The 22,383-nt window shown below is 37.6% G+C and overlaps 4 protein-coding genes across 9 annotated transcripts; all 4 read right to left on the bottom strand.

Annotated features, from left to right (window-relative positions):
• Positions 1-742: 742 nt before the first annotated feature.
• LOC140781869 (EIN3-binding F-box protein 1-like) lies at positions 743-3,900 on the bottom strand. Its single transcript, XM_073128144.1, has 2 exons — positions 3,626-3,900; positions 743-3,375 (listed from the first exon to the last, which is right to left on the bottom strand). The coding sequence occupies exons 1-2, from the start codon at positions 3,648-3,650 to the stop codon at positions 1,454-1,456; spliced, it is 1,947 nt and encodes a 648-aa protein (XP_072984245.1). The 5' UTR covers positions 3,651-3,900; the 3' UTR covers positions 743-1,453.
• A 4,061-nt stretch (positions 3,901-7,961) lies between these two features.
• On the bottom strand, positions 7,962-12,109 carry LOC140782681 (uncharacterized). 5 transcript variants are annotated; one of them, XM_073129379.1, is made up of 5 exons: positions 11,766-12,109; positions 10,948-11,201; positions 10,305-10,395; positions 8,331-8,397; positions 7,962-8,238 (listed from the first exon to the last, which is right to left on the bottom strand). In XM_073129379.1, exons 1-5 carry the CDS (start codon positions 11,819-11,821, stop codon positions 8,185-8,187), a joined length of 522 nt encoding a protein of 173 aa, XP_072985480.1. In that variant the 5' UTR covers positions 11,822-12,109; the 3' UTR covers positions 7,962-8,184. The 5 variants fall into 5 exon arrangements, with proteins under 5 accessions (XP_072985480.1, XP_072985483.1, XP_072985481.1 ...); XM_073129382.1 differs by having other exon boundaries at positions 10,948-11,206; positions 11,766-12,099; XM_073129380.1 differs by having other exon boundaries at positions 8,335-8,397; positions 11,766-12,083.
• A 2,735-nt stretch (positions 12,110-14,844) lies between these two features.
• Positions 14,845-15,616, bottom strand: LOC140782257 (uncharacterized). The gene is made up of 2 exons (XM_073128734.1): positions 15,352-15,616; positions 14,845-15,281 (listed from the first exon to the last, which is right to left on the bottom strand). The coding sequence occupies exons 1-2, from the start codon at positions 15,533-15,535 to the stop codon at positions 15,028-15,030; spliced, it is 438 nt and encodes a 145-aa protein (XP_072984835.1). The 5' UTR covers positions 15,536-15,616; the 3' UTR covers positions 14,845-15,027.
• A 710-nt stretch (positions 15,617-16,326) lies between these two features.
• On the bottom strand, positions 16,327-20,799 carry LOC140780889 (phospholipase D alpha 1-like). Of its 2 annotated transcripts, none has more exons than XM_073126594.1 (3): positions 20,589-20,799; positions 17,649-19,557; positions 16,327-16,851 (listed from the first exon to the last, which is right to left on the bottom strand). In XM_073126594.1, exons 1-3 carry the CDS (start codon positions 20,694-20,696, stop codon positions 16,406-16,408), a joined length of 2,463 nt encoding a protein of 820 aa, XP_072982695.1. In that variant the 5' UTR covers positions 20,697-20,799; the 3' UTR covers positions 16,327-16,405. The 2 variants fall into 2 exon arrangements, with proteins under 2 accessions (XP_072982695.1, XP_072982696.1); XM_073126595.1 differs by lacking the exon at positions 20,589-20,799 and adding an exon at positions 19,693-20,508.
• Positions 20,800-22,383: the final 1,584 nt, after the last annotated feature.

Consider the following 22,383-nt stretch of genomic DNA (forward strand, 5'->3'; position numbering starts at 1 on the left):
ATTATTATCTCACCACCGATCCATATCTTATCGTATCTCCTCGCCCAAATTCGAGAATTCACGAGGAAGCTTCTCTCCTTGTGAAAGAATTGATTGCTGAAGAAAAGAGGGAGAGAAAAAAAAGAAGAGGATATATTGTTCCAAGTAACGGGACATGTTTCCCCCACGTGTAACATGCACTTACTGGACAGCAAAACAGAGAGATATGTGGACGAGAATCCGATGACGCTTCCATTGTGGGTGTCAATTTTCACACCGAAGCGTGGAGATCACAGATTGGTTGGAGTGTTCTCTCACCTGGGCAAGCATCAGATAATGGGTATGAAAGCATTTGCAAAGACGAGACCTTTTGGGTCACAGGATGATTAATGGCTATCATCATCACATTCACAGTGCAAAGTAATATGGAATATATTTGGGAAAGAATAAGGCTTAAATATCATGTGGAAAGTTCTGCCGAATGTTTATCCTTATATATAAAACTCAAAAGTCGTAAAAATTTCACAAACCTAGAGGGAATTGCTAAAGAGAGAATTTCTATCAAATAAAATACTCACAGGGGGAATTTAAAAAAAGAAAAGAAAAAGAATATGAACATCCACATAGACGCATGCAGCTATTTAGACAAGAGAGATGCACAGCATCATCTGCCAAACTCATACAGCAATAATAACAAGACCAAATCATCCACAATAAGAACCAGGCACACATCTCACAAGTTAAAAAAGGCATTCCAAATTAGTTGTTACACACAAACACAAGATTATTTATTATGATAAAGTTGCTAGGATTACTACAGTCCTCAGCTATCAGCCTGTAAAAGAAGGGCTCAGCGAAAAAAAAACAACCAAAGAAAGGTTGTCATGGCATGCTCTAGTATGCGCTGCCATTTACTGAGGCCCCATGAATCCCCCAGGCGTCAAAACAGAACTGTGCAAAAGCAACCATTACAGCAACCATACTACACAAACCAACACAACTGACTCGAACAACACAACTTCCAGACAGGAAGAAACTACAAGACCTGACATTGATTCTAGACCTCGAACTTGAACCGGAAGGCAATTCCAGTAAACACCAATACCAACACAGTGAAAGAACCAACTTAATGCAAAACAGCTAATAACCAGGACCAGGTATAGTTGTAATCACAAGGACCAAGGCCAAGATGGAGGAAAGCTAGCGAAATTATCGCAGCCAAATACTCCGAAGCAGTCGCCCCCTTTAGAGGGGGAGATCTGCAAAAAAGAGGGGTAGGCCAGAGGTCCTCGGAAAACAACCAAGTCCCATGGTAAAACATGAAAAGCCCACTGCCTACGACAAGAGCTAAAAACTGACTGAGGTAGAGCTCAGCTAATACTACTGCTTGTTTCTTATTTGTATCTGAAGCTGGAGAGAGATGGCTATATGGCTGAAAACACTTCTCCAGCAGTTTCCTTCTCCTTCTGTGGATCTAGGAAAGGACATCGCACCACCAGAGCTTCTCCTCCAGCGAACCAATCCCGCAGGTACTGATCAGATTGCAAAATTGAAGATTCAGACCAATAAGAGACTGCCCTAGGTTGGCCAAGAATGGTAGACTCTTCTGAGTGACTTTGGAACAACCAGCCAGAGAGAGAACATGCAGGTTAAGCTGCCTGGCCGATGCCAGAACTGCGACGCCATAGTCACTAACCATGCACCTCGACAAATCTAGTTCATCAATCACAGAACAGTTCTCTGCAACAGCCAAAAGACTCTTATCGGTCACCTTCTTACAGCCATCAAGATTGAGTACCTTGAGATTACTTCCATGTGCCTTGACCATGGTAGCAATAGAGGTATCCGTGAGATTCACACAATCACTAAGGTTGACCTTCACCAACCCCTGAGAACTCTCAATCAGGGGAAGGAGCCCTTGATCGGTCACGCCAGTAAGACCGCTCAGATCAATATTCTCCAACTGTGGGCAAATCTTAGCAACCACAGCCAAGCTTGCACTAGTGAACCCTGGGCATTCGCGGATAGTCAAGGATCGAAGAGAGATACAGGAGGGTAGTGGTGCTGTCCAAGAACTGACGTCCTTGATCCCCATGCATTTCACCAGGGCTAGAGTCTTTAATTCCCGGTTGCAGTTAAGAAGACCACCAAGAACACCATCAAGAGTGATCCTATTGCACTCTTCAAGTTGCAGGTTTTCAAGCGCCTTTGCCGTTTCAACAAAAGCTTTAAGACCAACATCTGACAGATAGCAGCACCTGCGGAGGCACAGCTGCTTCAGACTTGGGCAGCACTTGGCAATGGATGCAAGGCCCAGATCTGTAACCCCACGGCAAGAGGTGATAGTTACGCACTTCACCTTTAGCAAACCAAGAGCATTCGCCATGACCCAAAAGCCCCTCTCGCCTATGTTCTGGAGGCCGGTAAGTACAAGGTCCGTGACAGCCTTCCCGTAGTAGCCGACGACGGCAAGAGATACATCAGTGATGTTTAAACCCTGAAGCTTAATCTTTGCCAGGGAGGCAGAAGCAGAAGAAACGATGCTCGAGACACCTTGGTCGCCAACAAGTGGGCAGTTCTTGATGGCGAGAGATTTTAGCTGCGGGCAGCCGCGACCAATAGCCTGCAAGCCTTCGTTACCCACACCTGAGCAAGACTCCAAAGTCAGAGACATCAAGTTAGGGCATTTCTGGGCGACGGCGGTCAAGCCCTTGTCGGAGATGAGAGGGCAACGGGCCAGATCGAGCTTTTCCAACATGGGGCATCCACTTGCAATCTCGAAGAGGCCCGCGTCGGTGATCAGCGGCACGTCCCACAAAGAGAGAACGCGTAGGGAAGGGCAAGTGCGAGCAACGGCAGAGAGCCCGAGATCGGTGACGCCGCGAGTCGGATGGCTTCCCTGGATCACCAGCTTGCCGAGTCCACCACGGGCACCGGCGCCTATGGTTACAGCGGCAAGTCTAATATCCGTTGCTTCCTTGCTTTCCAAAGTCCTGGTGAGTTGCCCATCGCTCTCATCCTCTTCTACCTCTTCCTTGGTCACATCTCCATTGAGATCTGGCAGTTTCTTTTTCTTTGGGATCTCAGCAGCCGGGATGCCGCTCAGAATCGTGAGCCAGCGCTTGGAGACAGAAGCGGCCGTGCTCCTCTCTTGACCTCCCGGCAGCCGGCGGAGGATCTCAAAGAGGCACTCATCAGGGAGAACGTCAATTGAGCAAGGCTTCGGCTCATCTTTGGCGCTTGCCATCTCTTCCAGATCGAGGAAGAAAGGTGCGGCGACGCGAGACCTCTTACGAGGGGGGCAGTAGGCATTGAGGTTAGAAGCCACCGATAAGAAGAGGCTCGGATCCGTGAGCTTCGAGAAGAAAAGTCCACCGGCGCGGACATCATCGTTCCCTGAAAGATTCCCAAAAGTTTTTAACGTCAATCTTCAGGGGAAAATGATCTTTGAAACTAACAAAATCAATGGATTAACTCATATAAAAACCCCCGAAATAGAACCAATCGCAAAGAAAACTGAGACAAAGCAACACAATAACACACCAAAACGATATAACCGAGCCTAGATCTGGAGATAACTAAAGAGAGCAGATCTACACCAAAAAAAAAAAAAAAAAAAAAAACGCATGCAAGTAAATCAAATCACCTCCGTAGTTGACGAGCGCCGGCATGGATGCAGGCAGAGAGATGACTTAACTCCAATCGCCGATGGCACCACCAACAAAGAGAACAAGAAGAGGCAGAGCGAAATCGGCACGAGATCTCTCAACAAAAGAGAAGCCGAATGCATTTACAAGTAGAAACCCCCTTCCACCATTCCACAAACCCTAATCAGGGCAAAAAGAAAGCGAGGAAAATAAGGAGAGAGGAAAAGAAAGAAAGAGGAGACGGAGATAAAAAGAAAACTAGTACGTGTGAATTGTGAGGCAAGGACCCCTCTCCCTATCTTTATTTCAAGGAGGTGAGTGATGGATCGAGAACGGACGGTCGGATGGATGGAATCCCTTGAGGCGATACGCGGTGACGTGTGAGTCGGATAGAAGACCAACACTTTGTACGTACAATTTTACAAAAGGCACAACGTAGACTAGTATAAACACCCAGATGCATTGCATCCGTTCCAAATGCGGCCCCCACCAAGGACCCCAACCCCCAAAGACCTACTCCCTTTCCCTGAGCAGCGAATAATATATACTCTATAATTATCGCTGTCCTTTATCCATCAATCTAATCCCGGTTCGTCCCCCCTCTCTCATTCTTCTCATAACCCGTCCTTGTCTTAGTTTCCTACTTTTATTTTATTTTTCTTTTAATCTTATAGATAAAAAAATTCTATCAACATACATCATTAACTTGAATATATATATATATAACTTACTTCATAGTAGTGTTGTATTATCTATTATAATATCCAACTTATGCTAGAAATTTGCACCAATAATCCAAGGAAACCTAGCAATGAAATGCGTATGACGAATTAAATCTTTTTTTAAGAAAAAAAGAAAAAAGAAAAAACCCCACCTCGTGATTCCATTAGCGTCGATAGTTTCAGTTCTTTGAACTTGGGAAGGTGGGGATGGTTGACGAGCGTAGCTGTCAGGTCTTCGCTCGAAAGTCCGTAATGTGTTGGATTCTCAGGGAGTTACCCATACTTATTCTTCCTTTAATCCTCTCTTTTATCTTGGAAACTTCTTTTGTTTTTGAAAAAAAAAAATGTATATTAAAATATATTTTACTACATGTATTTATGTTGAAAATTATTTTACTCAGCTAAATTTTAAAAAGTCTTAGAAATTTTTTTCTACTTATAATTAAAGTGATACCGTTAGTTTTTCTATTGAATTTAACTAAATAGTACTAAAATGATTAAAATACTTCGTCGTGTTTGTTAAATAAGATACGTAGATTTTTGAGATAACATTACTAAATAAATAAAATAATCATGACGCTCAGTTAAGTTTAACAAAAAAATTAACGGTCACATTTTAATCATGAATACAGAGACTAGTTTTATATTTTTTAAAATACAATGAGGTAAATAATTTTATGCATAATTACACAGTGATAAAATATATCTAACTCAAAACATATTTGATATATAATTCTATTTAGACCGTATAAATTATCATCATTTTTCATATACATCGTCTAAACTAAGAAGAGTATCTAATATAGACAATTTAAACTAAGAAGAAAAAAACTACATGGACATCTAAATCATAAAACTTATGAGATCAAAATGTACGTGATTAAAAAAAATTGGAAGAAACGGATGGAGAAAATGTTGGTATCTTAGATGTCTAAGTTAAATTATTCCTGTATTATTTAACCTAATAAACTTGAAACGAAGAATGGTACCTTTTCCAGTGGGATGATTAATGCAAGTTGTGCGTTAAATTAAGGAAAAAAGATTACTTAAACGTCTATGATTTGGAAGGAAACAATTATATTTATAGTGACATGCATGTATCTGGCCTCAAACTTTATTAGTTTTGAATACAGTAATAGTGGGTCCAAAGTTGGGGACAGTCACAGCTATTGTTAGTCAGTTCATGCATCTATATAAAATTAAAAATAGAAAAGTTCATGCATCTAAATAGTTACTTAATGACACGTATCAACGTCCCTTGCCTTACAAAGTTACAAGTGTGTAGAAAAGAATACCAACATTTTCGTCTTTGGGTAGGTCTGTAGATATATTATGGTTGCATCCATTGCACCATATAATTTATATTCTCACTGACACCGACCCTTATAATTACATTTATATATATATATATATATATATATATATCACGGTAATTAAAGGAGATATAAGATTATTGGAAGATTTATCAAAAAATACCTTATATTTTACTATTATTATTATTATTATTATTATTATTTGACTCAATATTTTTATATGTCTCACAAATATTTCGATGTTAGTTTTCTTAATAAACAGTTAAATTAACTATAAATGTAAGTCAACGGAAGATATATTTTAGTTTTTTATTTTTGGCAAAAAATAACACCATATAGCTCTAGCTATTCCATCAGATGAGATGCTGCCGGTGCGAATTATACTAAAAGTAAAATTTAGGGTGTTTTCTGATAAATTCTCCGACATTATTTTATACTTATTCCGATGTCTTTTCCCTCAAATCAACGGACTAGGGTTTGAAAAAAGCTGGCCAGGTGTGTATCTGGCTTTACAGCTGTAAACGTTATTTCTCGACGTAAACAAACTATTAGTATTTTATTCATTTTTCGATAAAACCCCAAACCTTTTTATTTTTGTGTTAACGGTACCCCAAACGAATAATAAAGCAATATAGTACAAGTTTCATGATATATATTCCATGCAAAAATATTATTGGCATTACTGAGAAGCAACAATAAGGAAACCTCGGTCAGTCTAGGTTACATTTTCCAAGGTCATTTCCAAGTTGGGAGTTGTTTAAGCTAAAAGAGCAGCCTATCTTTGACCAGGGCTTGTTAATTACTCGTTTTATTTTTTTTCATCAAGTAGTGGTTTAATAAGAATTTTATTATTTGGAGGCATAAAGAAGTAGTATAATCCAGGTTGGAATTTATAAGTTTCCATGCACTTGGATTAAAGAGGAGGAGGTACAGCCTAGCAGTGCACGCATCTAATTAAATAGAAGCTTATAGTAAGAAAGGTTAATTTCCATGGCAACTTGGAGGGGTTGAAGTGAGGAGGATTAAGGAGATGCAGTGCATGCATCCTAGACTTTGTTCTTTGGTCGTACATTTGATTCTTCTGGTTTGATATCAAGTGGCAGATTTTTTTTGTTAGTAGATAGTGGATTAGAAATATATATACAGAAGATTAAAACATGTGCAAACTGACATAAAGCCCATCTGGGGTGACAATTTCTTCTTGCTACTTGCATTTGCCAGCCAGTTGCATGCACTTCACTGGGCGCATGATTCTTACAGCAAGAGAGTAGTTGATGGTATCGGTAGGAAAGAAAGGAATACTTATAATAAGAAAAAGAATGGAAATTTTATAAATCACATTTTATATTTTATTTATTTTGTGATTCACACTCTGTCTTTTTTAAAAATATTTTGTAATTCGACTCCTATTTTTTGTTTTTATAATTCTCATTTAATACTCTCTGTACCAGCAAAAAAATATTCTATTATATTATAAATACAGAAATTACTTGTGTCTTCTTCAGGAGAGTAGAAAAAAAAATAGTTGGGAGGGTATTTTAGTAATTTAGTCGATGTTAGTTAGTCAAAATAATGTTATGGTTTTAAACATGAATTATAGATAAAAAGGATGCGTCGAGTTATAAAATAATAAAAAAACAGAGTATGAATTATAAAATAAATAAAATTTAGGGTGTGATTTATAAAATATCTTAAAAAGAAAATCTCAGGGGCAAATATAGCTTAACAAATAATTTTAGTTTGGAAATTCTCTCAATATTTCTCCTTAAAGAAAATATAATAATAACTTGTTTTTGTTTTATATTTTTACCCATGTGAAAAAACGAAATGGGAATGGTCTTAAAAGATATTTGGTTTAGGTCAAGTCTAAATTGATGGATTAATGATAAATTAAGTTCCATCTGGGTCTACGTTGTTGTGACTTGTGAAAGCTTTATCTGGGTCTAAGTTCCTACTGGAGTTGCCTTGCAGTTTAAGGAGGCATGGGTTAGCGATTTGCAGTATTTATGGCGAATCTGGTTCACATTCTCTAGTTTGTGATGGTAGAGAAGACAGGGAGGACCGGCATAAAAATGATACCTATATAAGATAATTTTGCCCATAAGCTTTGCATTAATATGGAAGCAGGTAGCAATTAGTTGAGATAACTAGATAAACTGGACCAATAAATGACAAACTCAATGCTTAATATATGCTGCTCCGCTTCAAGTTCTTAAGGTGCTACATTTAAAAAATATATATATGTTAATATATGTCCTCACATAGCTTGTAGCATCTTCTCAATTTTTTAGGCAATCAAGTTAAAAGAAGGCCACGAAGAGATGATTTACTTATATGAAAAAATAATAATACACTATATTATCATTGTAAGAATACGATACATACCACAACACTAGCTTTGAGAAGGATCCCCTCTGTAGTTCTAAGTCTAAGATACAAACAAATACCTATGTGATCCTAACAGGTGCCAATGAATTGGCTCAGCTAACTCATACAATTCCAGTGCCATCTTTGTTTCGCTAATCAATCATACATCCCCTCCAGGTCCCAGACATCCACAAGAAAATCCACCATTTCCTGCAACCAGAGAATCCAATTTAAGCAGATGACATACTTGGAAAGTGGTAGTTTACTACTTTAGATGTGCAAGCTATTGGATGAGGCCTCACAGACAGAGGAATGCGCTGCGGAAATGGCTTGTTTGTTCCCAGTAAACTTTCGTATGTTGCATTCCAACTGCAATTACATGTACTAGAAATAAGTGAAGGAGCGAATAAAACAACTGACTGCATGATTAGACGAGCTCTCTTCCGATTTCAGAGAATAAAATGTACAAGACTGCTATCGTCGAAATGATACTGTGCAGACAAATTTACAACTGCAGACAGATCGGATGTGGATAAATGAGAGGATTCAGAATTCATGGAACTGGGAATGGAATATTAAATCCCAGAAGTATATCAACAAAAAGTTGCACAAAGTTGCATACTTTTGCTAATTGCCTTTGGAGATTCGTCAAACAAGAGAAGCAACAGATTAATTATTCCTCTTCTGTCATTGATATTCAAACAGTGTAACAAAATGGAAGAATGGATACACTCTGCAATTGCATCTACAAAGCAATACCATTACTCTACCTGCTTGTAGAAAACTTTTTCTTCTGGCAAGGCAAGAAAATACTTGGCAAACTATGCTTAAAATTAACTGATGACCGCATTATTAGGCTATATACTGAGGCACTAGAGTGAGGAAGGCTTTAGTCTTTAACTTGCATTCTGCTTAACCATTCCATGACTTGAGTCCACAATCTTAAATCAGCTCTGACGTCCGAGATCCTTAACACTCCAAAAGCCTACACCCTAACCGTCAAGAACTAACTATTTTGAGGTAGCTCTTCCCATAACTTGAGAAATTAAGGGCTCCGGTATTTATCTCAAAAGATGTAGATTCAATTCATCCTATGAGCAAAATGTTACTGTCTATCGATGGTTTACCGAAAGAAAGTATGCATCAAAGTTTTACTTGAATCCCACAGGTTTATCATTCTCATGGGAAGTACAAACTTGGCTTCTAATCGACGCTTAAGAAACAGGGGTCAAAAACCTATTCTATGCAAACCCCCTTTATGCTGGGATAATTTATGTGCGCCTCTTTCTCATATTCATGCACTACTCTTTGTCGTAACTAAAAATGAGTAGTAGAAACTAGAAGTCAGTATATAAGTTATATATTTATACATGGGAACATTCGGTAGGAATTCAAACTTCAAGAAAAAGAAATTCACATCATTCTTTAGCAGAGGCAAACTCAATGTGTATTTTCTTCAATACATCTCTCTCTAAGGTTATGCACGGATACATTTTATGAGGCATTATTTGCTTTAGGAATAAGAGCAATTATAGAATATGCATTCTTATCTGTTATTCTCAAAATAAGGCATTTATTCTAAATATGATTATTCTTATATTTACTTATATTCTAAAATAAGATTGTAGTAATTACTTTTGATGTAATATAAAATTAAAAAAAAATTAAAAATATTTTTTATTTTTTATGAACTTATGATAAATATCTTTTTTTGATATAAAATAGTTTAGTCAGACAGATATCAAGAGTAAATAGGTAATTGAATTAGTGTGGTATAAAATATAATTGATAAATAATTTTTATATTTTAGAATAAGAGTATTTAAATATTAAGCTATGATTATAGAATAAGAAATTGTATTACAAAATAAGTAAAAAATTATTTTTGAATTGAACGAGGGCCGAAGTTATACAATCCACTTCACTCTCATACTTTTCTCCTTTCTTCCCTTTATTACTATCGCCCTACCTTTGTAAATAAATAAGACTTTAAGTCCTAACAATTCCTCTGAATTGAGAATGATTATATATTGTTTCAAGACAACTCCCTAAGGACTAAATAAGATTCAACAAAAGATAAGCATAAGTTAGGCCTCCCCAATCCCCAGCAGATCAAGCATAGAGTGATACGTTGGACATTTAATGCAATTCAAAACTTAAATCTGGAACATAATGAGAAACATTCTGATACTATTATTTGCCACAGGTAATGAAGTCCCAAATATTTCTTAGATAATCTACTTCTTACATGAGTAGAGAACATTTTATTCCACATACCTTAACTTCGGTTCTCGTATCTGTTGTGACCGAGAATTAGGCTGCCTATTTCCAATCCACTGCTGTCTACTCTGATTCCAGAGCAGAAGACCTAAGATTTGAAAGCACAATGGTCAAATGCATATAGTCAACATAGGGGTTAGAAATGATTTTAATGTGGTGGTTTATTCGCCATCTACATTCTGCATATTAGTTTGACTGTGCATCCACCTATCCATAATGTACTTGATGGTAAATAGATTAATCATGTACCCTTTATGCATACAAATTGCATCATTAGTTTGCTAACACTACATGGGGATGAAAGGGTACTGCTTTTCCTAACACTATCATCAAGAGACACAAATATTGTTGATTTTTCTTTTCTTATTTGTGCAAAAACCTAATTGTTGAATAGTTTAAATTAGTCAATTTACAGAATTCACAATACTGAATCAGAAAAGCAGCATTGGCAGTCTTTTCTATCCTTCATTATTTTTATAGGTATTTCGTTAAATAAGCTAATGATCTTTAAGTAATACATAAGTCAAGTACAAGAAAGCGAAATGGCAGATAATACGGATGGCATTGTTACTAAACATATATATATATATATATACGCATATACAATGCAACTAAGTAGGATGGTTTCAATTGCAATTACCATGATTCACAAATTCAGGATGATTACTGCTACTTCCTGCTCCTTGGTGATCAGCGGTTTGTGCTGATGTGCTGATTGAAGAGATGCTCCTTTGAGATTGAACTCCACTTTTTTCCATATCATACGTGCTAGTACTCCAAAAATCCTCAGACACACTGGGCTTTTGCACTGTTCGACCTTGGATTTTTAGACCCTTTGAAGGCTCGTCCACTGCAATAATTGCGGTAGGCTTAGTATAGCATCCAAGACAACCTCTGTTCTGTTACAAACCAGATTGACCATGTAAACGATTACTATCAGAGAGATTCAGTGCATCGCAGTTTCAATAACAAGTAAAGCACGGTAAATACAAGTATACAGCAAAGTTATATTTTTTAAATACCGACAAGCATTAATACATCACAGAAGTACCAGATACAAATCAAGTTTCTTTAGGGACTTAAAAAAAGGTCTATTTGACTTTCAAAGACAGTTCTCATTTTCGGACTGACATTATTATCTTATCCAAACAGACAATTTAACATAGCAAATTCAGATCTTCAATCATCAATTATTAGGAGCAGAGTAGCAATACACATACTCTCGCATCCACATCACCCCCCCACCAGAAAGTACTTTTTTCATCATCATGAGCATCTTTCACAAATTGTACCAAACGAAACTAGCAACTAATTCCTCGTTTTATTTTCTTCAAGAAGCCCAATTTCTCACCACTGGAATCTAATATCCAACCATACTAGAACGTAACAGAAATTTAAAGGGATGAGCAAATCAAAGAGCAAAAAGCCAAGGATATGGACGGGAGCTAATAGACTTACCCCATGCAAGCGAGAAGCTGTCGGATCCAGGCAGAGAAAGATCCGCTAAAGAGCATATCTATACTTAGCCCCTCATCCACCGCCGTGGTCGTCTCAAAGACCTAAGGGGAGAAGAAGAAGAAGAAGAAGAAAGAGAGGCGGCTCGAAACCTTGGCTTAGCTAAATTGCGATATTTGTCCTACTGGTGAATGGATCGGCCATGAGAGAGTGGGTGGGAAACTTATCATCCATGATAGGGAGAGGGGAGATGGGAGAGGGGAGAGGGGAGAGGAGAGAGGAGAGAGAAGAGAGAAGGGAAAGGAGAGAGAGAGACACTGTAACTTAACCTTATCCCGAGGCGGAATAGCAAAGAGAGAGAAAGGAAAGAGTGGGGTTGTCATTGGTAATTGGGTGGCCCAATCAGAAGACGAAGCTATATTCTCGGGGGACCACAATTACAGTCACAGCCGCGGCTCGTAATTGGCTCGCTGGACGCCTCGTCTGGCAGGGCCAGAACTACTGCTTCCTCTGCCGCGCAGCGCTACGCCTTCTGCCGTCATACAGAGCGTCGCAGGACCAACCATATATACCTTTTCTTCTTAAAATATATTTTAAATATTTATTAGCAATTTTTATCTCATATAAAATAAGATATATTTCCTTGTACTATTATAATAGCTTCTAAACTATTACTTTAATAATTTATTGAAAGATAAAATAGTTTTTTTTAAGATCTAAGTTGAGTTTTTAGTTATGACTTGTTAGATTTAACATTTTTCATACAGCACAATACTTTTATTAATAATTATTATATTTTGAACAATGTTAATGGACTATTTTCTTTATCTTCTTGTAAAAATAATGACGTCACCTCGATTAGACTACACTGAAGTTAAGTAGCACAAATAAAAGTCTGGAAACACTTAAAATTATGGTCTAAATTTATACAGGGATAGAGTATATTTTTTCTCATTTTAATTTTCAAGCTCTGTATATTAAGTCTAAAATTATATAATAAATAATAAGATATGTAACCAAAATATATATATATATATATATATATATCTAACTCGAATATAGACTGGATCGAATTAACATTATCTGAACCATTTTCTTTTGTAAAAAAAAAAAATCTATATGTTATATCTGCAGTAAATTTAAAACACACCTAATTAGAAGAAATATATAGGTATAAAATGGTACGCCAAATTCCTTCGTAAAAGAGATGGATAGAGACTTATAAAAGGAAGAGTGTTTTGAGAAGAAAGGTTGGTTCGGAATCCGTCCACGTCTTCCTTTCTTGTGAAAAATAGTATGAAAGGCGTTGACGAACGAGATGGAATAAACTAGAAATTTAATTTCTAACGTCATCTTCCAGTAGCTTTTGAGTTTTTGAGTGTTAATTGTTATGCGATCTGCATGACTTACGATGGCAACTTAATTTCTTAATTCACACCCCTTGTTTCTCTTAAATACCATCTACCAATCTGCCGGAATATTTAGAATTAAACGTGATCTCTAATACCATGATAGTAACCAGCTACATTTAATAGTTTTCTTTGAGAAATTATATAAAAAAGCACCCTATATTTTATGTTTATGATTATTAATACCCTATTATAAGTATTCTATTGTATTGCTTACAGAAAACATTCTTAATGTTAATAGCTTTTAGCCTAAATTTAACTCAATGTATTTTTAAGAAATAAAAAAAGTATTTTTTTTAAAAAAAAATTCCCTACTTTTTTGTTCAAACAACTACTAGCTAGCAATAATTTCAACCACAATTACTAATGGGATAAGTTTTACTCTGAGCCAGACGTGGCAAGTCGGTGAGGGATGCACATCAACACTAATACACTATCCTTGAAGACGACCTTGTCGTTTTATCTTGGTAACAGAAAATGAAACATTTAATATATGAATAACCAGATAGAGAGGATTAATTCAAATTATAAATAGCAATAATATAATGCGTCGCAAATTGTTACAAAAAAAAAAAAAAAATACAGTGTGCTGAAACAAGCCCAACAACTTCTAACTATTAGATATGTCCATATATTTGGTCAATAAATGCATATAGGAATAAGGTGGGGGCCATCTATTGGTATGGTGTAAGCCACATAATAATGGAGTATATCAAAGAGCAAGTTGCAATATATGTATGGTATTTTATGATCTCCTCTGTCTGCCTCTCTCTCTCTCTTTCTTTCGAGTGGGAATCTCGTCATCTACGGCGGGTAGTTTGATTGATAGTAAAGTAAAGAAAGAAGAAAGAAGAAAATTTGACTCTTCTCAACCCCCTCCAGAATTTTCAGCAGTTGGTGAAATAGACTCAATTATTCAAGTTATGTATCCGGCCATTGCACATGCCCTTGCCTTTATTTTTTTTAGAGAGGAAAAGAACCTAGCTATTGCTTGGCTATATGTATTCTAAGGACCTGGCGGTTGTCATCAATGCTTCCAATCAGGATAATGCTTCTATATTTATACATCTTAATGACAATTATGTGTGACTCAATTCCAACAGATAAAAAACAAAATTTCAATGGAATCGTGTTCCAATGATTAAAGAGATGACTATTGTACGAATTTTTTTATTATAATAAAAGTAGTAACTCTGGTATCTTGGCTTTTGCCTTTTTTTGGCCTTTGTAGACTTATTCTACTAGGGTAGGGTTGAGGCTTCTCTCCGTAGTTGGCGACTACAGAAGGGAAGAGGCTCTTTATTCTCTTATGCGAGGTTGTTCTTATTCCCCTCTCTTTTATCTCATTTTGCTCCGTTGCTACCTTGCATTGTTATCAGCTCTCTCCTCATCTTTGCAAAGTCTTGCATTGTCGCCTCTGTAGTCGTCTTTTGCTGCCATGACTTTTCTTTTGCCCCAGATCTTAGGGCTATGCCAAAATTGACTTGCCCTACAAAAAGTATTTATCTATTTCTTACTACTTTGATATTACCTTTTTTTATTATCATATGCGAGGTTTGTAACACGCAACAAGTATAATGAATCCAATCTACAAAATTTCTTTTAGAAAATAAATAAATAAGTAAAAATTAAAAAACCATTTTGATTTTTTCTGCAAAATGACCCAAAGGTAATTTAGATATAAGCCAATATCTGCTCACCATTATGGACAAACATAACACATGCACTTAGATCTTATACACACGCCAATCAAAACAACTACCTTAGGATAAAGTGCTTACCCACATTTTTGTTATATCTACAGTCTCAAATCTCAATGTTAGGGGGTGAGATTTGCAACTAAATCTAAAGATCGATCAATAGGAAGAAGCCACTCGCTGCAACCGATCTCGGAGAATTCCATTGTATAACGCCGCCCTATTCGCAGGCATTCTACTAATCCTTCCAATTTGCGTCTCTTCCACCTGACGATTACGAGAATAGTGGACTAATTTGACCTCGTTATCGGCCTTCTTATCCAACTCCAACTCCAACTCCAACTCCGCCACTTCGTCGGCGAAGTGGACTCTCTTCTTGCTCTTATTCCTCGCTCTCTCCCTTTTCCTCTTCTCTGCAAGTAAACAATATTTAGCCCGAGAAAACAAACCATTTGCAAAGAAAAGGAGTCACGAATTAATTACCAGAGGAGATGCAGGGGCGTAAATTGCGCGACTGCGACGGGGGGTTTATCCCGTCAAGAGGGGTGAATAGGGAGTGGAATAAGAGGGGTTTATTCCGGCAGAGGGCGATAAGGACAACGGTGCCGGACACGGCCATGGCGGTGGCTGCTAAGGCTAAGCCGTGGGAGCCCATCACACAACACATCTGGGGGGTTGCCGCAGAGGAAAATTGGCTTCTATTTATTAACTCTAGGAAAGGGATCGATTGCCTCTGGTTATGAATGTATATATATATTTATGTCGTCATTATTGAGTATTTGTGGGGGGGGGGGGGGGGAGGGGATTGTTCCAGATTATTAAAATGGAGAAGTCCATTGATTGGGGAGTATAACCGTCGGCTTAGGTAGGAATCCAATACCGGTCGAGCCGTTCTGATTATATAAAATCTCAACTATTTTAATTTCAGAGTTATAGGATTGATTTAGGTACAATTTACTCTAAAACAAACTTTGATAAGGATGAAGGGAATTAGAAAAGTAAAAATTATAATGTAGTCTAATGCGAGGGAAGTGGACCAAGCGGTTGTTCTTCATGTGCCAAGAATATTCTTGGAATCTGTAAGTATCATGTGATGTATAACACCATTTGTTAAGATACATGGTCGTGTAAATATATAATATATATAATGCGAAGAGCCAACGAATGATTGGGATCTAACTCAAAAATCAAAATGTGTCTCCCCTCCATCATCATACCTAATGCGACCCATTTTGCGTCACACTTTTGACCGTCCGTAGTGCATCGGTGGATGGTTGATAAGTTCCCCATATTATTTGGTGGGTGGATATTGGATATGGATGATGTAGTGTTTATTTAAAAAATCGAAACTGGCATGTCGTTTTTAGGACACTTGTTGCCCAGGGAGAAGGCTCAGGTGACATTTTCTTTCTTCGACGATAAAAAGTAGTCCGGTGATTAAATTGGGGGTCACGTTAATATGGTAAGCCGGACACGTGGCTTTATTCAAAAGTTATTATAGTGAACAACAATTATGAAAATAAATCAAAAGCTACTACTATGTGGTGAGAATAGGAGGATAGATATCAATTTTGGCACCAAGTACAGGAGCTCTAGTATCAGGGAAGAACTCCATCCCTGGCAACTCCGTTACCACTCCTTCAGTAGTGATGGAAATCGGATAACGCAGTAGATGTCCAGGGAGGTCCCTATCCGTGACCGGCAGGCTGTCGCTGGAGTATAAGTCCCAGTGCTTATCCGCGATTTTGTTCACTTTATTCACGCATTCCAAGCTCTGTGGATGCTGGAAGGAGTGGTCGAGCATCCCTAGATGCTCGTACCACAGAGCCATCCGGAAGCCGTAGATCTCGCCTCTTGCTGCCTCTGTAGTAGTTGATAGATGGCGAGGTTGGTACGCTCCCATGGCGATCTCCGAATCCCTGCCTCCGTCCATTGACCGCTGGTTGATGTTGGCGGATCCCACGATGATGTACTCGTCGTCGACTGAAGCCATATAGCATGCAACTATGTATTTTAGAAAGCATTAATGGACACTAAAAGACACTCTTTCGGACAATTTTATCCCTTATTTTAGAGAAAAATAGAAAACTTTTCACGGTTAGATAGTTATTTGATATTTTTAATAAAACACTGTCAACATAACTATCATAATTTATAGTTTTAAATGATTCTAAAAATTAGAAAGTATATGTAAAATAAAAAATATAAATGTATTTCTTTCATTATTTATCCATTCAAATCATATGACTTAATTACACTATTAATTTTAAAAAATATATAATTATGTTAATTTTAAGACTAAATTACTCGTAGGGTAAGAAATAGAAGAATCTTAAGGATAAGTACATAATTTTGAAAAATATAAGCAATCTAGTCAATCAATTGTATTTCATATTCGATAATAACAACGAAATAGTTTGGTGGTCGATTTAACGGTTTGACAACCTAGTCTGATTTTTATAACTATATATATTGTGTTAGTGTCAATGTCAGGTAATGAGAAATATCAGATAGTTTGACCACTTCAAAGTGTTACAAAAGATATATAAAAAAATAAATGAACAATAATTCAATAGTCTACATGTAATTATTTCTAATTACAACAATATTCCTCAAAATATCATACTTGTCACCTTTTGAAAAAAAAAGAAAAAAACTCATGAGTTAAATCTAACCGGCTATGATTAAATTAAAAAAACCCTTATATCCTAGTATTAATAATATTACTGTTAGCTGATATTAATGGTATAAATAAATATCGATGGTATCAATAATATTACCTATCATCATCTTGCTATGAACGTAGATCATGAACCTCCTGCTCTGCTGAGCCCTGCTATAATCAGTGTCGGCCTCCGGTTGCTCCTCAGGTTCATACTCTCCACTCCTCTTCACCTCCCTATTCCCCAAGCAAAAAAAGGTGAGGTATTCCCTGGCATCCGCTTCAATCCCCTTAGCTTGAAACGCTTCAGCAATATCCGTATACATCATCTCCATCGTCCTCCTCTGCCAATCCAGGATCGCCTTCACCTGTCTGCTCTCCGGCTCGCCCTCCGGCCACATCGGAATTACGACGTAAACCGCAAACCTCTCCCCAGCTTCAATCTTGCTCATCACCTTCAATGCAATCTCTTTAGGTATCAGCTGCAACGCTCCGATGTCTTCAGGCTTGATGCCATCCGCCTTCCACGCAAAGGAGCTACCGAGGAAGTACTGGTTCTCGATGTAGATGAAGTTTTTCGCCCTGCGAATGGCGTTGATATAAGCGTCCTGGATGCTTCTGTCAATGGTGTTGTCCTTCCCGCTTACGAGTCCAGCTCTGGTCGCGGTTTCTGGAGTGTCAGGGAAGCCGAAGGCGGCGCCGCCGTCTATGGATCGGAAGAGCTGGACGTTCCAGCTCTCTTCGTCTTCCGGAAACATCACGGGAGAAGGCGGGATGATGGTGTCGGAGAGATCCCTGAGCTGCACCAGAAGATCTTTCTCCCCCTGCTTTCGCCATCGCTGCTCGAAGTTGTAGAGAACGTCCCATGCAACAGGCCCTTCGAGTTTCGCATGGATGTCGTGCCACGGCTCCCTCGGGCCGCCTTTCTTGATCGAAGAATTTGCGAAATTAGGCTGGTGGAAATCGTCGTGATGAGCAGCGTCCAGAGTCCTGAACAGAGAGTGGAACTGGGTGTCGTACCGCCCGTCGCAGAGGTCGATGCCGCCGACGAAGCTCACGATCCTCCGCCGCCATTGATCGGAATTCTTGGCGGTAGGCATCTCGTGATCCACGACTACAATCTTTTGATGATGACTGATCAGGAATGAGACCTCTAGGTCCTGAACTAAGCTTGCTCCGCTGTCAGGATTGCGACGGCACAAGACGCAGTGCACGTCGCTGCTTTGGAAGTAATGTCTAGTTTCTTCGTCATGCGTGTGCATCTTGCCGTCCTCCTTAATAATCTCTATGGAACTCCTATCATCCCAGACCAGCATCAGCACTCTAACACCTTCACTGGCCTTCCTCTTGAGAAGCTCTCCAAGAGTAGCATCGCCTCCTGGCTTTTCCCTCTTAGAGTCCCTGATCAAGGTGATCTCAGTGTACACAGACCAACCAGTGATGTAAATCAAATGCCGAGCATTACTAATTGCGTCAAAGATTTCCTCCCAACATCTGTGAGGTTCATAATACCTCCCATTAGCGAGAAGAATTTGTGGTACGAAGTCGTCAGGGACATGCGCATCTTGGTATAGTGTAACTTTGCAATCCTGTCTCTGTGAGAAGAAGGTATAAGGAACACCAGGGTACTTTGCACTCCTTATACCCCTTCCCCAGTTACGCTCTCTTGATACATCAAAGTACTGAAGTTTCACATGGATCTTAGCCCCTCCATGAAGCGGATTCTTTTGTTCATCGCATATTTCAAGCCATCGATCAACTTCGTCGCCGTCCAGAATATCTCGAACAGGCAGATAAGCTCTTCCGATGAGGGTTGCGCCGATCGGGTCATCGATCTTGATGGTGAAGATAACGTTGCAAGCCATGTGAGCACAGTAAATGTGGAAGGACTCATACCAACGAGGATTGACTGGTTCATTTGTTGTCATTCTAGTTCGACCAACTCGCGTCTTCTCTAAGTCGATTGTTGCATAAAGTTTGGTGAAACCTTTGCCGAGACCACTACTCTCCTCAATTCCTTCAACGACCTACACAGAAGGATTCAACGTGTAAAATACTAGTGAACTGGAGGAGGATGAATGCGTGAATAGATGCATATATAGTGCTGAAGTTTTAATGGAACTACGGATCATCCTATTATATATAATGATTCATCTACGCACCTGCAGTTAGCAGTTACGACCTGAAACAATCTATGAAGTTTCGTACCCTGCCAAATTTGAAGTGAAACAAAACAAGAATGCCATAACCAGAGTGATCAGGATATCATATCGTTGCTGGTTATGACATTTCGGTTAGCAATTTAATTAAGAACTATAAGATTTGTATGTATTTAACCATATGTTTAAAATTATTCTAAATATGTTACTATGTCTATAAATTTTATATGAGCATATTCATAAGTGCTGTGAATGTTGACAAAGAAAATCGAAATGAAAAATAAAAGAAAATTGAAGCAAAAATATATTCTTGTTGAAGGTGTTACTAAGGCATTGGTAGGATGTTAACACAAATTTTACGAAGTCTTAGTTTAGTGAGTTATAGGTATTTGAAATGGTGTTCAAACACTGGGCCTTTGAACACACTTAAAAGATATTCGAATATCAGTACGGATTTTTAAAAATCTACATAATTCGTGGATAATTTTTTAAATAAATTTGTACCTTATCTGAGATATTTAAGGAAGTTTTAATTACCTATCATAGAGATAAATGGGTGATATATAAATATCCTATAACTGCTATATGTTTTTTAGTGAGTTTGGATTGGTAATTGTTTACGTGATTTGAGATTTTATCATATAAAAATCTCTGTGCTTGCGATTGTCTTATTTTTTTTTAGATTTATTTTATTAAAAACGTATGGTAGATTTATCTCCTAGAGCATTCATCTTATTTATTTTTTCAAGAACTATTCAATATTCACATGCAAAATACAAAGCAATCAACCATCACACTGGCATGGAAAATTGGAGTAATTCTTTTGTCACGAGGAATAATTAAAACTTGGCAAATCTCAGTGGCACTGAGGAACAAGAAGAAAGCATCAGTTCACATACTTTGCGAAAGATATTTGGAGCACTGCCACTGGCCCTGTATGGATTGGAGAGCGATTCCGCCTCAAAAATGGTGGCATGAAGTGTTCCATGGAGCAGAATGCGTGCCATATATCCTTCACCTCCTGTCAGATATCTCCATAGAAGATTATAAAAGAGTAGATGAGAAGAGGATGAGTTTGATCAGGCCTTTGGGGGATGGATATAAAATAACCAAGAGATGGTGGAGAGGAAAGTGGATGTCTGAGTCTGAGATCTAAAGTTGACGACTTCGGTGAAAGGGAAAAAAGGCAACGAGACACACACACATTAGTGGAGGATGGAATCCAATCCATTTATTGTAAAAGGGTTTACTTAGTTTGCGAGCTCCTAAGTAATTAAGAAAAAAAAAAAAATCTAAGTCGTTCGTTCCAAAATGTAAACCGTTGTATTTTTGGCATTTAGAGGTGCTTTCATACGGCATAGCTAAAGACATAGTTGAGGCAATAAGATCGAGTCTCTTTCAGCATACAGTTATTTAGTGTTAGTCAATTGGGTTATCGAATACAACGTCCCTCTCCAACATCACTAGCAATCTTGTAGAGATTCCCATTTGATTGGAAAAGAAATTCCCATATAGTAAACAAATAGTTGGAGATGGACCCAAAAAACACCCACCCTTTGCTTATGCCTATCGGCAGTTGACATTCAAGAGTCTTGCCGTCGTGCACGGTGCATCACATTCCCAAAGGATTGGAGAAATTCATTATGCCATCTGTACAAAAGCTTTAACCTCTTACTAGTTATTACTTAGAAGGACTTAGGACGCCCTCTACATTAGATGCTGGATGTTACCTCTATCTTTGGTAAACTAAGTTAGCAAGTTACCTCTTTCAGCAAAGTTGGTGGGTACTTTCTTTTATAACTAAGAAAGTCGCAGAAGTAACTCTAGCTATAAATAATTATTGTGGATAAGATTGTTCGATCATTTGGTGGTTTGGCTCTGCTTAATGGTGCGGTAGCTTATAGGAGTAGAGCGATGGCCTACAACAATATCTTGATGGTGTTTAATTCGGACTCTGTAAGCTTTTTATCTTATTCATATTTAGCATTTAGACTCTGGAACGATGAACTGTTAAAGCAACCTAAATTTAGTGCTTTAATAAATTTTTTATTAAGTATCGATCATAGGGATTTTTAGGTACCTTCAAAAACTTATCTAATCCTTATAAATTTATTTTTAATAGTATATTCAAATTTGACCTGTATTTAGATAAATATAATAAAGATAGTAATGAGTTTAATTTGAATATAATCTTAGGAGAGTAAAGTAATATAAATAAAATCATAAGAAAATAAGTGAATTTCAGCTTAACCAGGCAGGGGTAAATTTTAGTTCTCTTTTTTATTTATGATCCAGTTGAGATTAGATAAATTACTTTATTCTCCCATTGGATCTTACATTATTGTATGAAGAAATTCAACAGGTTATCAATTATATATGTCGTTAGTTTTTTATTTTTACTTTTAAATCGTCGACTATATTTAGAAAGATTTATCTTAATATGAAATTAGTATAATACACAATATATCAAAGAAAAAAATTGAATGATATTAATGTCAACCTCTCAAAGATTTTGATGATTTTCTTTTAAATGTGTGTTAATTATCACTAATTTATATACCGTTTAATAATTAAAGCAAAACCCTCACAAGAACGGGAGTAAAAGTTAAAACTAATCTTCATATATTTTTCCTTAACACAAACATAGGGTCATACTGTAATACATAGTTTAGTAGTTACAAGACTGAAGCAACA

The sequence above is a fragment of the Typha latifolia genome, chromosome 2, assembly GCF_019914945.1.
Source record: "Typha latifolia isolate L0001 chromosome 2, TyphaL0001v2, whole genome shotgun sequence".
NCBI lineage: Eukaryota > Viridiplantae > Streptophyta > Magnoliopsida > Poales > Typhaceae > Typha > Typha latifolia.